The 17500-nt window shown below is 43.6% G+C and overlaps 2 protein-coding genes across 2 annotated transcripts in view; both read left to right on the top strand.

Moving 5' to 3' along the window:
• LOC123517117 (D-beta-hydroxybutyrate dehydrogenase, mitochondrial-like) overlaps nt 1-571 on the top strand; it is a 10374-nt gene extending 9803 nt beyond the window's left edge. The window contains exon 9 of the mRNA XM_045277028.1: nt 1-571. This exon is cut by the window's left edge and continues 21 nt beyond it. Within this exon, the coding sequence (XP_045132963.1) occupies nt 1-168 (168 nt within the window). The 3' untranslated portion in view covers nt 169-571.
• Nucleotides 572-1426: 855 nt separating this feature from the next.
• Nucleotides 1427-17500, top strand: part of LOC123517115 — a 219653-nt gene continuing 203579 nt past the window's right edge. Inside the window, 1 exon segment of the mRNA XM_045277026.1 lies at nt 1427-1912. Within this exon segment, the coding sequence (XP_045132961.1) occupies nt 1861-1912 (52 nt within the window). The 5' untranslated portion in view covers nt 1427-1860.

Raw genomic sequence — 17500 nt, 5'->3', positions numbered from 1 at the left:
GTGGAGGCCATGACCAGTGCCCTCACTCAAGCCTCGCCCCGTGCCCGCTACATGCCCATAGACGCAGCCAACTACCTTAGGCTATTCATCAACACTCACCTCCCTGAGTACTTCTACGACACCTTTTGCACCTCCACCGCGTCCCACCACCCCACAGCCTCCTCCTAGAGTCACGGGTCATGTTGTTCTTTGTTCTCATTACTCATTATATTCCTTGAATTATTGTCTGTTAACAAACTCTGGTTCTAAGAAGGCGTTATGAGATGACACTTTGCAGGATCAGTGACACTTAGAATGTTCTCCTTCTGCCAGATCGAAGTGTGAAGTGTCCAGTGTTTCATTTTCTGCTGACACTCATGCTGTGCTAGTTTTACGGTAATGGCAACACTAAGAAACATTGTTGTATGCTAGAATTTGATTTTCTTTGAAAAATTCAATAGGATATTAAAAATAGTGTGAAGTTGTGTGGCTGTGAAGTCAAAATACCAGACAAAATCATTGTAATTTACATTTTTTATTCTTTGCTCCACGTTTATATGTCGTAATGAGGAATCAAAAGACGAAGCCTTAAGTGCAGTATTATTTTCCCCAGAAGAAAAAATAATCCTTTCGTATCGCTGTTGTTTTGGTTTATGGCAAAATGCTGCAAATGTTGTCGAGCGCACGCCGAGTGAATGAAATACGATGACAGGAGAACGAAGAGAGTAACGCCCCTCCTCCTCGCTCCTCGGAGGCGGGGAGGAAGGCGCGGGGTGACGGCTCCGTGGCTGCCCTCCACGGCGCCCCCCGTCACCACCACCAACAGGCGGTGTTGAGGGCTGTGTGATTCATGTGATAAGACTTGTCGCTCCCCGGCACTCTTCAGTGTGCGGCAACGCGGAGCTTGTTCAGCCTCACCACACCACTGCCGCACACGCCACTCCTTCATAAATACATTGATAACCAACAGCATGTGTGTGTGTGTGTGTGTGTGTGTGTGTGTGTGTGTGTGTGTGTGTGTGTGTGTGTGCCTCCTTCCCCACGTGTCTCTCTCTCTCTCTCTCTCTCTCTCTCTCTCTCTCTCTCTCTCTCTCTCTCTCTCTCTCTCTCTCTCTCTCTCTCTCTCTCTCTCTCTCTACTAACTCATGTTTTATATATATATATATATATATATATATATATATATATATATATATATATATATATATATATATATATATATATATATATATATATATATATATATATATATATATATATATATATATATATATAACACATACACATCAACACATGAGTTAGTAGAGTAGAGTAGAGTAGAATAGAGTAGAGAAGAGAGAGCGAGCGAGCGAGAGAGAGAGAGAGAGAGAGAGAGAGAGAGAGAGAGAGAGAGAGAGAGAGAGAGAGAGAGAGTTCATAAAGTTTGGTGATGGACTTTAGTGGCGCTCCTCATTTCAGGCTCATTATTTGAGTCTTAACACAATCATGCTCGGTCTGTTTTATTGTCTGGCGTTGATATTATCATGGCCGTATTTCCTGCATTACCTCCCCGTTCCCCCCCGCGTGGTGACGGCGGCGACAGGCTGCTGGGTGGCACCTGAGGAAGGGGTGACCCCGCCGGGCTGTTGACACCAGGCCGGGCGAACGAGAGTAAGGAGAGTCAGTCCACCGCCGACTAGTGACGGGGCAGGACGTAGCCCCTCGCTCTCGGCTTCCCTTGCACGTTGTCCCTCGCACAGACTTGAGTCAGGAGCGGGCTTTTTGACAACCAATAGCCGGCCCGGAGGATGCGCCTCGGCCCCAGCGCGTTGCTTGTGCTGTGCGACGCGGCCTGGTGGTAAACTGTGCGGCGGTGGGGAGCGACGTGCAAAAGGCTTGTAAATGGCTCGCGCCCTCATGTGGATAGTGCCAGCCATCAGCCTCCTGGCTTGCTGTGAGTATGTCAGTGCCTCACCTTGCCTCACCTTCATGCACCCTTCATCCATCCTTGTCTCACGCTGTGGTACGCCCTCGTTTTATCACTGTGCTGGGTAGTCTGCCGCTTCCCTCCCTCCCTCCTTCCCTCCTTGCAGCATCGCTTCTGTTTGCCTCACTACGACTTCCTTTCATATCCTCAGTTTCTATGAGTGCCGTTATTTGCGTCTTTTCTCCACTCCTTTCCTTCGACCTTCCCTACCTCATTTGTTTATATGTTTATCTATTCCTTATTGATTTAACGATTTGTTACTTTTTTCATACCTTTCTTTATCTTCATGATTCAAGACTCCATCACACACACACACACACACACACACACACACACACACACACACACACACACACACACACACACACACACACACACACACACACACACACACACACACACACACACACACACACACACACACACACACACACACACACACACACACACATTCTCTCTCTCTCTCTCTCTCTCTCTCTCTCTCTCTCTCTCTCTCTCTCTTCATCCAACTATTTATCTATCTACCTTGCTTGCTCCACCAAAGCCACCACCACCATCACCGTCATAGAACATTCACACCTCAGGGACAGTTAAGTTGCCATTACCTCCTCTTCTTCAGCTTCGTTTTCCTCTGAACACTTTACTACCCTCCATAGTTGCAACTCCGTGTCGTCTGAAAGCCCCTTAAGCATTTCATCAGCTCCTTACGTTACACTGGACACGGGTCATCCGGTTCTCTAGGCTCGTTTTCTCAAACACTTTTGTGCTTCACTTCCACCATTTCAAAAGGATTTATGTAAATTTACACGAATCTTTAAGGTGTTTTTTATGGTTGTAGGAGCAGATTGACAAAATTTTTAAATTACTAACTGGAGAAACACTCTTGGAATCCCCGCTAATCATCTCTGTGGCCTTTGGAAATAGTCGTGGTGAATACGGACTCTGTTTCATGTCTATCTCACTGCGTTGGTGCTGCTCCCACTCTCGTGTGCAAATGGCGGTCATTGGTTTCATCGCTTGTTACTTGTATCAGGCTCCGTGTTCTGAAACGGTTATAGTTCTCGTAAGGACGACTTTCAAAGGCCACAGAGATGATTATTCAGATTTCCATGCCTTTTGTTTTCCCTTTTGATAATACCGAATTCTTGTTGAACTGTCACTCCCATCATACACAAAACAACCTAGAAAAAAACTGCTTCAGATTTTCATAAAGAACATTTCCAAAAGTCATAGAGATGATTTATTTATATTTCCATGGGTTCTTTTTTTGCATTCCTATTGGTGATGCAGAATCTTCTCCTATCACTAGAATCATGCGAAGAACAACCTTGAAGAAGCCACAACTCTCATTAACTTTCACTACAGCCTTTTGAAAGTAGGTGGGTGGGTTGCGCGGATGTGACTCAGTGATGTTTGTGAATGCGCTTCCAGGTGTCTGACGAAAAATTGTGACGCTGGTTATGATTGATTTTTCTTTGTTTTCTGGCCGTTTTGTTAGTGCGGTGATTATTTCATTGCAGATACAGCTTGGAGGAAACAGTTTCAGTTTCCTAACCAGAGGGAAATGACTATATTTGGTGGAGGGTTAGATGAGAGAGAGAGAGAGAGAGAGAGAGAGAGAGAGAGAGAGAGAGAGAGAGAGAGAGAGAGAGAGAGAGAGAGAGAGAGAGAGAGAGAGAGAGAGAGAGAGAGAGAGAGAGAGAGAGAGAGAGAGAGAGAGAGAGAGAGAGAGAGAGAGAGAGTCTGAGTTTGTGTAGTATTTTTAGGAATCTGTGTGTTTTGTAACTTCATCATTTAAAAGACCACAAACACACAAACACTTCAGTCAATAGGCATAAGAAAAATTAACGTGATACACACAGAAAACGAACCGAAATTTGAGGAGCCGAAATATACTTAACCCCTTCAGTACCAGGAGGAACTTTCATGTTCACTCTGTTTACTATTAGGTGACTTTATACAACTTCAGAAACTCTTATGGGGAATTAGAATGGTAAAGACCTAGGCCATTAATCTTCTGACCTCCATAAAACCTTCCTATTGTCAATAAAATCGTCTAATTGTACACAAAACACATGGTAAAAAAGCGTCTCAGTACTGAAGGAGTCAAGCTTACAGAATGCTTCCCCTTCAGTGCTCGTAGCGTTGTGCCTCACCAACACCAAAGCGAGAGAGGGAGGAAGACTTGGAGGAGTCTGGTGTACAAAATTTGATCTTATATGTAAATTTTGTTCGTGAAGTATTGAAAAAGTATTGATAAGAGTGAACTCCATTTACCTCAAATGTGTCGCCGTCTGGTGGATAGTGGGAGTATTGTTACTCTCATACATACAGTACTGTATTATATATGTTTTCTTTTATATTCGTAAGTCAGTATTTTCGAAACGTGTTGCCATCTCACTTCAATTTTCAGCAAACAACACTAAGAGGTGGAAGCAGACGTATTGTACACTCACTCATACGAGCAACAGTGTATGTTTAATTTATTTGTGGTGGATAACCTGAAAAATGTCCTCTTATAAGTGAAGTCAATGTCATTCAAACATGTCCCAATCTCAACTTTACTTTTAAGAAGCTCTTATGAAAAAAAGTGGAAGTATAATTCAATACTTATGTTTTGCGTTTTTTTTTTTTTTTTTATGTAAGAGGAATAATGGCCAATGACAACCAAAGAATACATATAGAGACAGAAAAATGCACATTGAAGTGCCAATCTCTACAGAAAAGTGCTGAAAAATATTACCTAAAACTGAAGAAGTGTTTTAAGACTTTACTCTTAAAAGGTAGAAATGAAGAAGCAGGCGCGGAGTTCCAGAGATAACCAGTTAAAGGCATGAAAGACTGATTATTAACTCCTTAGCCTACGAAGTTTTGATCTTATATACTGGTAAGTCTGTATTCTTAAAACGTGATGCTGTGTGAACTCCAGTTATAGCACACTTTAGTGGAAACTGACACGGTCCTCAGGAGTGTTGTCATGATTCTGGTGACAGTTTGACAAGAATTCTACGCTTACGGTGGGGAAAGCAGCGGAAGAACATGATTGGTGACGTCTGTGGCTTTTGAAATACTGTCCTTATTGAACTTTATTCTCCTGTTAAGCTCTGCGGAATGACAGTTATTTATCTATCTATTTATATATTCATATATTTATTTATTCATTTACATTGATTACATTCCCTTCAGTGTGTGTGTGTGTGTGTGTGTGTGTGTGTGTGTGTGTGTGTGTGTGTGTGTGTGTGTGTGTGTGTGTGTGTGCGTGTAGTTGGTTGCTGTTGAGTATGAGGAGCATTCTGGTGGTGGAAGGTCTAAAGGACGGCCGGACCAGCCAGCCAGCCAGGCAGGCCCTCTCCCCGCCATCTTGGCTGAGTGCCGCCGTGTTCGCCTGCCGTGTCCGTGCTGTTGCGTGGCGGCCTCGGGTGTGTTCGTCAACGTCCCTGGCCGTGTGTCGCCTTGCAGAGCCGCCCATCCGTGTGTCCCCGTGTCCATCTTCCTCGCGGCTGGAGAACACACAAAGCTGGGACTATAATAGAACATGGGCGACCCCTAACGTCTACCTCACACACACACACACACACACACACACACACACACAAAGAAGCTCCCCGTGTAGCAGTTGGCCTTGTTCCCGATGGTGGTCTTTAAGGTTACTACGCTGCCGTCACAGGAGGGACTGAGCAATTCGAGAGAGAGAGAGAGAGAGAGAGAGAGAGAGAGCCACGCAGCACAAGACATCCCCATCCCAGCATCACAGCAGAGGGCGGGTCGAGTGTGGCGAAAGAAAAGGCGAGGTACACTGAGATAATCTGGCGTGCCACTAAAGAATACTCACCTTAATTTCCGGCAGAAGGAGGGACAGGAGGGGGGAAGGAGGGACACTGCGTCAGCCTCGGCCTCTTATCTCGCTTCACACGCCACTCTGAGACCACTAGGCCGAGTGGGTGTTGACGCAGCACGTGGTCAGCTGCGGGAGAGAGTCACGAGGCACAGCTGCAACTCCTTACACTTGGTTACTCTGCCTCGCTATCCTGCTGCTGCCTCACCTACGCGGACTAAAGTAAAGCTCGTGGATGGAAATAGAACGGAATATTCCAAAAGGCCAGGCTAGGTGGAAAGGAGGGCGGCATTAAGGGGGCAGGAGGCCTTCAAGCTCCACAAAGGTCGAAGGGGTGACCCTTGACATTAACATCCGCCCGCCCCCTGTGACGCCCACCACCGCCACTGCTTGGCCTTCTCGCGCCCCTCACAGGTGGTTCGCAGACACGTGTTCTCTGTGTGTGTGTGTGTGTGTGTGTGTGTGTGTGTGTGTGTGTGTGTGTGTGTGTGTGTGTGTGTGTGTGTGTGTGTGTGTGTGTGTGTGTGTGCGTGTGTGAGTGTATTAAGAAATATAAGCTAGAAGAGATCGATAAGTTACTTTTTCATCTCTCTCTCTCTCTCTCTCTCTCTCTCTCTCTCTCTCTCTCTCTCTCTCTCTCTCTCTCTCTCTCTCTCTCTCTCTCTCTCTCTCTCTCTCTCTCTCTCATTTAGTCACATTACTCATACACGTTCCCAGGGCTGCCATACAGTTCTCACGGTCGTAGGTCTCCACTCAAGTCATGTAATTAAAAATGGGATTAAAATTCATTCCGCTGCTGCCTGGCCGGCGACGGCTGTTGCTGTCTGGGAATTATTATGAAATACACGACCTCAGGTAACATATGAATGTCGCTTTGCCCTTAATTGTATAATTCTCACCGCCATATATTTGAACGTAATAAAACACTTGTATATCATTTTCTTTTTCATACAAGGAGGTATTTTGTGTGCAAGGTAGCAGCACCAGTGTCAGCAGGTGGCCCGCAGCGTTCATGGCCAAGCTAGTCCACGTGAAACACTGCCTCTTTTCCGTTCATTCCGTCCTAGGCAAAGATGTAGCGTTTTGCAGTTCTTACTAAACTCTTCAGTGGGTCTGCGTGGGGCGGGAGGTGGGAGGAGGTAGGTCGGAGGTGGCTATATACCGCATGGTGCAGGTGACGTGTCGCGGGTTCGATCCCCTCACCAGGCCGCTCCCCTTTATGCCATACTCATTGACCAGCCTAAGTTTATCTCCATAGTCATTACACCACGGCTGTTATTGTGAGATAAGCAGCATGGGGCCCGTGGGGAGGATAGAGGAATGGAAAAGGGTGCAGCCATCCTCAAGGTCTTTGTATACATAACACCTCCCCGCCACGTTATGAGGGTTAGAAAATATAAAATACGTCTTGAATACGTTTCCGAATATTTCTTAAACGTTTAACTTTTAATTTTATTGCTTATTGTAGCATTTTTTTCCACTGGGGCTTCTCAAATTATAACCTTATTTTCACTTTTAGTCCTATCTCTTCCTGAACCCCGAAGCTGAGGCCACGCACCCACATTGCCCTAACACGCTGGCTGGACCATCGCTGTTAGTTTCTGAATCATATACTGCTTCCTCACTCGTGATCTTTGTATTGAGAGCCTCGTGACTGTCTTTTATTCGGAGATAGTCAAATTCTATCTCTAATCCTGAGCCCAGACAGCTTTCACTCTCTCACCGCTTCGTGGAGCCAATCATCATGTATGTAAAGACATGACTCGCGCACCGTCTAGATCTTCTTCCTCTGAATCTAACTCGCCATGAGCTGCGCCAGAATCGCATTTAACATCATTATTTTTGTATTTGTTACACACATCCACCAAAAATAGATGTCTGTGGAATAGTTTGCTGGGAGTGCTCGTTTTTAGTTTTATTTTAAATTTTGCTTCACTTTATTCTATTTTAGTGTGTGTGTGTGTGTGTGTGTGTGTGTGTGTGTGTGTGTGTGTGTGTGTGTGTGTGTGTGTGTGTGTACCAGGAACAGAATAAATAGCAGCTTTGGTCGGCAAGGCCATCCTGAAGTGTGGCCTCGACCTGCGCCTACACGGGCAGCTCCCATTACACGTCCCCATAACAGTGAGGCGCCGTGCTCCTGGAGACGTAACACGTTCCTGCCGCAGAGTACAACCACTTTTTCGCGTACGCCTCCCAGTCTAGCGCGACGGACGTGACACTCCTGACGCCCACCAACTCCACTGTTTGTACCAACTCCACGGATGTCCTCACCAAGGTTTGCAAGGCTCGCCCCCTCCGTCTTGTGTGTGTGTGTGTGTGTGTGTGTGTGTGTGTGTGTGTATATATATATATATATATATATATATATATATATATATATATATATATATATATATATATATATATATATATATATATATATATATATATATATATATATATATATATATATATATATATATATATATATATATATATATATATATATATATATATATATATATATATATATATATATATATATATATATATATATATATATATATATATATATATATATATATATATATATATATATATATATATATATATATATATATATATATATATATATATATATATATATATATATATATATATATATATATATATATATATATATATATATATGTATTTTTCTTTCTGTCCCAGCCCCCCCAAAAAAAATTGTTGTTCCATCAATAGAAACCTCAACAGATGATTCGAAACGTTTCTTTTCATGTCTTCTTTTTTTCGATCTTCTTCGAAAACCCTTGATATCAATTTGTCTTTGCCCTTGCAGGGGTTGGATTATGGTCGTGTTGAAATCTTTCCCACACCATTTTTTTTCGGGACCTGAATTAAATGACGCAGTGTTCCGTCTGTAACTGCCGCATTGCCTATTTCACTCGTGTCGAAATTATGCCTTTATTTATCTTATCTGACTCTCATGAGGGAACGACCTTATTTGACTTACGCGGCCTTGGCGGTCACTTCTCATCATCAAAGAAGTGTCCGTGAGTCAGCGTGGCATGCGAGTGGTGGTGATTGGCAGGAGGGCAACATTGGATTTCCCCGCTCTTCATGCGAGGCGAGCTAAATGTACTGGCATCAAAGACCGCCATCACAGGGGAGAGAGGGAGCGGTGAGCGGATGGCCTGCTACACTCATGCATAGTTGAATTAAATCTAAGCTTGCGGTTGTGCGGTTGAGAGGCGAGCAAAGAGATCCTGACTTTGTGGCGGGCCGGCGTGTTTGCTTCCGCCGACCGGGAATGGTGGGCGGTGCCTCACGCGAACCGCCTCGTCCGTGCACTTTGTAATGACTCCTTAATGAATCAGTCAATAGGAGGCTCACGGCGGAAATAAAACTGTGGCGCAATGAATGTACAGCACAGGATGAAGGTGAAGGCGGAAATTATAATCACGACACGAATTACCGCCACCAAGAGAGAGAGAGAGAGAGAGAGAGACTGTAGTGAAAAAAAATAATAATAATGAGTATTGCAGAGAATCATTACTCCTTTGAGCCGCTTTTGAACCTTACTGAGGACAGGCAAGCTTGGTGGCACCCGCACGGAAGAACTAACGTTAACTCACGATCTCTAAATCTTGCCAGCCAAACAATTCGATTAAAAACACCCTCGTGATAGACCTGATGACTTTCTCTGACCTCAAACCTTATCACTGCCCACAGTTCTTTTGTCCCCCCCTCCCAGAGTCTCCCAGATCATTCCACCTTCTCCTCCTCCCAGTACCACATATTCCAGCAGACCCCAGTATCTTATAGACCCTCTGCCAGTGTACCTTCCCTACTGCCTCACCTACATACACACCCTGCGCCACACCCATATTTCTGCACCTGACCCGCTCACGATTTGCCGCCACGCCCTTCCCTTATCACCGACAAGGGCAAACACCAATCAGAGCAAGGTGCAGACAGCTTAATGAATTTTTTTTTTTTCGCAGTACTGCTAATGGATAGCTTTGCAATTACACTTGTATGACGCATTCTGACACACACACACACACACACACACACACACACACACACACACACACACACACACACACACACACACACACACACACACACACACACACACACACACACACACACATATTACCTCGTATTTTCTCCTAAACTTAATGGTGCATATTTATCAACTCGTAATCTTAGCAACAAAAGGATATTACGCTTCTTGCTTGTCTTTCTTTAACATTTCTTTCTACGTGAGACATTCTTGAATATAAAGTTAGAAGAGGAAAAAAGAAGAAAAAAATAGGGAAAATTTTCTTTTAAAAAATACATATCAACTTATCAAATATTATATCCTATTTGTTTATCTATTTATCTATTTATTTATTTATTTATTCATTTATTATTATTATTATTATTACTATTATTATTATTATTATCATTATTATTATTATTATTATTATTATTATTATTATTATTATTATTATTGTTATTATTATTATCATTATTATTATTATTAATATTTGTATGTGTGTGTGTGTGTGTGTGTGTGTGTGTGTGTGTGTGTGTGTGTGTGTGTGTGTGTGTGTGTGTATACAAGGAATATATCTGAAATTTATTGGATCAGAATGCAAACGAACATGATTACCATTCTGACAAAGATCATGCGACTCACTGATTTCTTCCGCTTCCTGGAGCACGCGGGCATGCGTTGATTTACCTCTTATTAATATATGAGGGAGGGAGAAAGCAACAGCTGCAACAACAACAGGAACAACAACAGTACTAACATGACCAAGAAGAAGAAGACGAAGACAAACAACAACAACAACAACAACAACAACAACAACAACAACAACAACAACAACAAAATACATAATGATAAAAACAACAAGAACAGCAACAAAAAGAAGAACACAAACACCATCTTCATTACGTATATAGCAACAACAACAAAAACTCCATCAACAACAGAGCAGTAGAAGGAAGAGCAGGAGTGAGCAGGACGACGACGACGACGACGAGGAGGAGGACGAGGAAGAGGAGGAGGAGGAGGAGGAGGAGGAAGAGAAGGAAGAGGAAGAGGAGAACAGTACACCCATAACAATAATAAACCAATAGCACTAGTATCGCCCCCAACACGTAATGGTCACGCTGTTGTCCTCTCGCTCCCTGCACCCTTAACCTGTCAAGTAGAGCGTCACCCCTCCTGTTAAGAGCACCTCATCCATCAGGGCGTTGGAGACACACACGGCTTCTCCATCTCCTCCCTCCCTACTCACACACACACACACACACACACACACACACACACACACACACACACACACACACACACACACACACACAGGTAGTTAGGGAGAAGGCACAGGGTATATGATTGATAAGAGTACTAGACTTGATAATACCTACATGAGTCTTGAAAGTGAAGGGTGTTTTTACTCTTTTTGTGTTGTTTTTGTCTTCTAGTGTTGTGATGTGTTGTGGTGGTGGTGATGGTGGTGGTGTGCTAGTGACGAGTGTGTTTAGTCTTCAGTGTTAGTGTGTTAATTAGTAGTGTGTTGCTAGTGACTTCATTGTATCAAGTACTGGTGTTAATATCGTGTTACTGTACTGTGTTGTGTGCTCAGCGTTACTTGTGTGCTGATGGTGACTCTCATGTCCTCACTGTTAATCCCTTTAATACTGGAACGCATTTCTACCTTGAGTTTTGGGTGTGATTAGACGATTTTATTGGAATTAGGAAGGGTCTATGGAGGTCAGAAGATTAATGGCCACAGTCTTCACTATTCTAATTCCCCGCATAAGTTTCTGAAGGTGTATATATACTCGTAAAATCACCAAATAGTAACCAGATGAATCGGAAAATACGTCATGGTACTGATGGGGTTAAAAGTGTGTTGATTGTGACCAGTGTTATATTCTCAGTGTGCTGTCTTATATTCTCAGGTTCTCAGTGTTAATAGCGTGTTGATGGTGACTTCAGTGTGCTATCATGTTCTCAATACCACGTGTGTTAGTGTTGGTGGAGCCAGGGATGCCCACGAGGGTCCCTGGGGAGGCCGTGTGTTTATCTTGGCCAATCCCATCAACGCTGTGGCCTTGCCGATGAGAGAAGACTGATTGGTGATTAGTGCTCATTGCTCATACGCCTCATGAAGCCACAGGTGTGAGACGCAGGTGTGTGTGTGTGTGTGTGTGTGTGTGTGTGTGTGTGTGTGTGTGTGTGTGTTTCACTTTCACTGTTTGATCTGCTGCAGTCTCTGACGAGACAGCCAGACGTTACCCTACGGAACGAGCTCAGAGCTCATTGTTTCCGATCTTCGGATAGGCCTGAGACCAGGCACACACCACACACCGGGACAACAAGGTCACAACTCCTCGATTTACATTTTACCTACTCAGTGCTAGGTGAACAGGGGCTACACGTGAGAGGAGACACACCCAAATATCTCCACCTGGCCGGGGAATCGAACCCCGGTCCTCTGGCTTGTGAAGCCAGCGCTCTAACCACTGAGCTACCGGGCGTGTGTGTGTGTGTGTGTGTGTGCTCACTCTACGTTCATACATCACGCAAGGATTGTATTTATTTACTAAGTGCACGTTCGTTAACACACACACACACACACACACACACACACACACACACACACACTGGTAATAATTTTGCTTCCCCTGTGGCGTTCCTTTACTTTCACTGTTGAACTCCTCCCTGCTGTGTCCCTCAGCCCTCACCAGTACGCTGCGTTTTTCCTCTTTATCGCAACAAATAACTTGAGCGTTCGTAGCTCTACTCTTTGTCTTCGATACCACGAACAACACAAGCAACACAAGCTATACAATCCCGGCTTCTTACTGTTTCTCGTGCGCATGCAGCTTCCTGGCACTCCCTCAGCCGAGCCTTATCCCGCGACGCCGCCACGCCGCGCCCTTCACGCCTCTTCCCGAGCCTTCGTGCTGCAGAGATACTTCAACGTCCCCAGACTAGTCCAGCTGCTCTGTCTTATCCTCCCCACTTGCCTCACACGCTAAAGCTCCAACCTAACCACTTCCACTTTTACACAAGAAAACATTGCGTCTCTCGTACAATTTTACTCGCCTTTTCTTCCTACAGACGCTACTCGCCGTTAGTTACTGTAATGAATTAATTTTCGAGTGATATTTATTTAGGTTCAAAATATCATTTGTGTGTACCAGAGGCGCCACACGCACCGTGCCCGCCGCGGCCGCCGATCACTGCCGGGAGCGGAGTTACAGGGTGAAATACAGCCTGGCTTAAATGAGTCCAATGAATCATACAATGTGTCCAGCGGGTGATATCGTATAGAGTTATTGAAGCAGACATGCCGCCGCCCGGCGCGGAGCACTGGATTATTTTATCTGCATGTCGACAGGCGGGCTTCTGCCGCGTGCATGGAATTCAGGTCTGCCGAATTGTTGAACTTCGTGATGACTTGCTTATTTTCATTGATTCAAATAATTGGGCAAATATCTAAAAGACTGACAGACAAAGTTTTTAGCTGCAAATGTGAATGTATCTGAACCTCGTGAGGTGGATGTTGTCTGGTGCGTCTCATGCATGTCGCGGTGAACTAACACGCATTGTTGTTGCTTGCGTGTAGATTCTAACTGTTAAGCTTGCGTTGACAGGACTTTTCACTTGTTTCCTCGCTCACCTGATCACTGCCGTGTGTCTGGAGTGCATTAGCTTTCTTCTTAAGTAATCGAACCTCTCATGAAAACTAAATAAGTGGAGAGTTTTAGTGTGTGGTGTGCGTGTGGGCGTGCCTGGGCTAGGATGTGTGGGTAGGGCGGGCCTGGTTCGGGTATGTCGGCAACATTTATCTCTTTTGTTGGTGACAGCGGTGACGGAAGAAGTGTAGCCAGATCGATGGAGGGCAGGAACCCCCCCATCACCCCTCCCCCAAACTCACCCGGCTCGTATTCTGTTGTGTCCAAGACGTTTACATCTTCCTCCTTTATCCCTCTTCCTGTCCTTACCCTCATCTCTCTCTCTCTCTCTCTCTCTCTCTCTCTCTCTCTCTCTCTCTCTCTCTCTCTCTCTCTCTCTCTCTCTCTCCTTTCCTTACCCGTCATCTCTCCTCCCCTTTCTCCTTTCCACCCCCTCTCCTCTCCTTCTCCTTCTCCTTCCGCTTTTAATCTTAGGAATCAGCCAAGCAACAACATTCTGCATTAAGGTTGGACTCAATACGTTGTAAAAATTCCCGGTGTGACAAAAACAGACTTCATTGTGCTCAGGTTGTAAATACAGTGGACGATCTCATCACAAACCTTCCTCTCTTCCTCCCCCATGGCCATCTTTTGTGTAGTAGCGCATTGTGTTTTCTCATATCAAAGATTGCGGTGAAAATAATATCACGTGCTTTATTTACTTCTCTTCTATAACGTACAGTTTGCTCTTCCTCTCCTCTCACAGTCACTAAGCCTTCCCATGCTTTTGTTGCGGGAGCCAACCTGGTACAGTAATTGTCATCCGTATTGTCCTTGATTTGAACATGAGGAATGACCACCTAATTAAATTATTTTTTTTTCTGTATTAGAGATATGGGACAGTTCCGAAAAAATACGACACATTTACGAATTTTCATATCTGTTCACATGCTGACTTATCACTTCACTGGTCAGGCTGTGTGTGTGTGTGTGTGTGTGTGTGTGTGTGTGTAATTCATCACCACGGTCGCCTACTGGTCACCCAGCCAGTCTTCCCCATTACGGAGCGAGCTCAGAGCTCATAGACCGATCTTCGGGTAGGACTGACACCACAACACACTCCACACACCGGGAAAGCGAGGCCACAACCCCTCGAGTTACATCCCGTACCTATTTACTGCTAGGTGAACAGGGGCCACACATTAAGAGGCTTGCCCATTTGCCTCGCCGCGCCGGGACTCGAACCCGGCCTTCTCGATTGTGAGTCGAGCGTGCTAACCACTACACTACGCGGTGTGTAATTATTTTATCTGCATGTCGACAGCCGGGCCTCTGCCGCGTGCATGGAATTCAGGTCTGCCGAATTGTTGAACTTCGTGATGACTTGCTTATTTTCATTGATTCAAATAATTGGGCAAATATCTAAAAGACTGACAGACAAAGTTTTTAGCTGCAAATGTGAATGTATGTGTGTGTGTGTGTGTGTGTGTGTGTGTGTGTGTGTGTGTGTGTGTGTGTGTGTGTGTGCTGCCGACACTGAATTTTTTTTTCTAATATACTAAAACTAAATGCGTAAAATTTGATTACAAGATGAAAGGGAAACTCATAGCAAGCTGTAATCAGCAACTGAAAACATTCCCGTGTTTATTTTCTGCTGAGAATAGAGGCAATTGCTCTACATTCACGTATTGATCATGTTGGAGGTATATTACTCAATGGGTGAGAAGATTTGGCTTGAGTGATGACTGATACACACGCCAGAGTGATACCCTGAAGCCTGGCAAAAATGAGAAAATAGTTTGATATGACAATTAAGAGCTGGCTGGCTGGTCTGTGCCGTGCAAAGCGGGATATGTTTTCAGAAGTCTAAAAACACAACGTTTAGTTTTAAACAATACTGCAAGACAGGTCAAGACACCTATAGGAAGGCGAACATGTAAAAGTAAGCAAAAGGTACCATTGCTAATAAGTTAGTCTCTCTGTCTAATAAATAAGCTATTTTCGTCTATCATATGATGGTTTGTTTTGTTGTCTAAACTATTGTGGCATTATACTTTAATAAGATGTGCGAGATTAAGCTACTTGAATAATCTGTAACAATGATTAGATGAGCGTATTATCATCCCGGAACAGCTGTCACGGTGAACTTGATGTAATTATCGCGAAACTTCCTGTTATGATAAAATACCAGAGGAGCGCGAGCACCAGTTCGCGAGTATCTCAAGTACGATAATTCCAATTTCCTGAAGCCAAGGAATGGCAGAACAACTATTCCTCATTAACCTACTTACGCAACACAACACAAATATAGTACGCAAATAACATGAGTGCTCTTGTTAACCACTTAAAATTTTCTCTGCAGAATGATTAATGTGGCAGGTTACTCTTTCCAGCAACTTAAGGAAAAGAAACTCAGTAGTTCAGGAACTGGCCACCGTAATGTCGGCGCCGTCGTTAGTGATGGTGGTGTTTACAATATGTGGTGACATAAGACACGATAAGCTTTGACAATAATATAACGCAACTGGTATAGCGTTGCGAATACTGAGTGGAGGGAAGTGCAGCGAGGAGCATCATGTGTCTCCCTCCGAGCAACAAATGTTAGGTCGGCCGCGGTGAGTGTGGAGGTGAGTGTACAAGTACTGCTTGGCATGAGAGGCCGCCATATGCATAACATGCATGCCACAAGCATAAGTGTGGGATGGGAATGGGAAGCTGGCCCTGAGGCACAACACTGCCTGGGACATGTCATAGTTATTTGTAAAGAATAAAGCTGGTTTCACTCAAAAGGCAGGTTCATGTGTGTGTTAAAGATAATTTTCATTGGAGATGACTCCTTTTTCAAGTTACTAATTTTTCATAGTGGACTCAACGGCCAGCAGGGGCAGGGTTGTATTATCGACTCGACTCCCCGAAGATTTTTACATATACGGCAATGCCTAGATGGTTTATAAGTTCCCTTATTGTACGTGACACGGACTTTTAAAGAATAATCCTCTGAAGATCAGAGGCCTGACAGGGTTACAAGTCCTTCAGAGTTTGTCCTGAAGGATTAAGAGCTTAGCCCCGCAGTTAAAAGTTAAGTTCAGGTCAGGTTAGGATTGGTTTTCCTTTTTGTCAAATCACCAGTGTGGGGAAAGGGAAGGGGGAAAGGGGGGAAGTATTGTTCTCTCTCTCTCTCTCTCTCTCTCTCTCTCTCTCTCTCTCTCTCTCTCTCTCTCTCTCTCTCTCTATATATATATATATATATATATATATATATATATATATATATATATATATATATATATATATATATATATATATATATATATATATATACCTATATACGTGTGTGTGTGTGTGTGTGTGTGTGTGTGTGTGTGTGTGTGTGTGTGTGTGTGTGTCAGTTTGGTCCGTTAGTATGAAGCGGACGTAATTCAGGACATTTACCCGCTAATAAAGGTGTTTGTTTTTTATTTGACATCATATTTCACATAGCTATACTATTAGTTTGTTATATGTACATAACAAAAAGGAAAAATAGATACGCGAACATTTGTAATTCAAGGAATGAAATAAGCAAGTCAAATAAAAGTACAATAATGATAATAATAACAATGATGATGATAATAATAATAACAATAATAATAATGATAATAATAATAATAGCAATAATGATAATAATAATAATAATAATAATAATAATAATAATAATAATAAAGATAATAATAATAGCAACAATAATAATAATAATGTCAATACTACACCATGTTTCCTGAAGTCTGTCATAAATTTTCCACCTGAGGACACGAGAGGTTGGCCACCAGTGCCTGATTCAGACACTCACTCTCATTCTTAGTACAAAACATGTGGCAAATTAATTCTGTTTTGATTGCAACACCTTCAGTTTGAAAATGCCATCGATACAAATTTACATTGCACAGCTTTCAAGACGGGACGAATACACAGACCAGCCAAGGAGTGAGAGCAGCAGTGAGAGGCAGTATGTAAGCGCAGCTGTGAGAGACAGTGTGTGAGAGCAGCAGTGAAAGAGAGGCAGTGTATGAGAG

The sequence above is a fragment of the Portunus trituberculatus genome, chromosome 41 (genome assembly GCF_017591435.1).
Source record: "Portunus trituberculatus isolate SZX2019 chromosome 41, ASM1759143v1, whole genome shotgun sequence".
In the NCBI taxonomy this organism is placed as follows: Eukaryota; Metazoa; Arthropoda; class Malacostraca; order Decapoda; family Portunidae; genus Portunus; species Portunus trituberculatus.
Note: the sequence above shows the minus strand (reverse complement) of the source record. Positions and strands in the feature narration are given on the sequence as shown.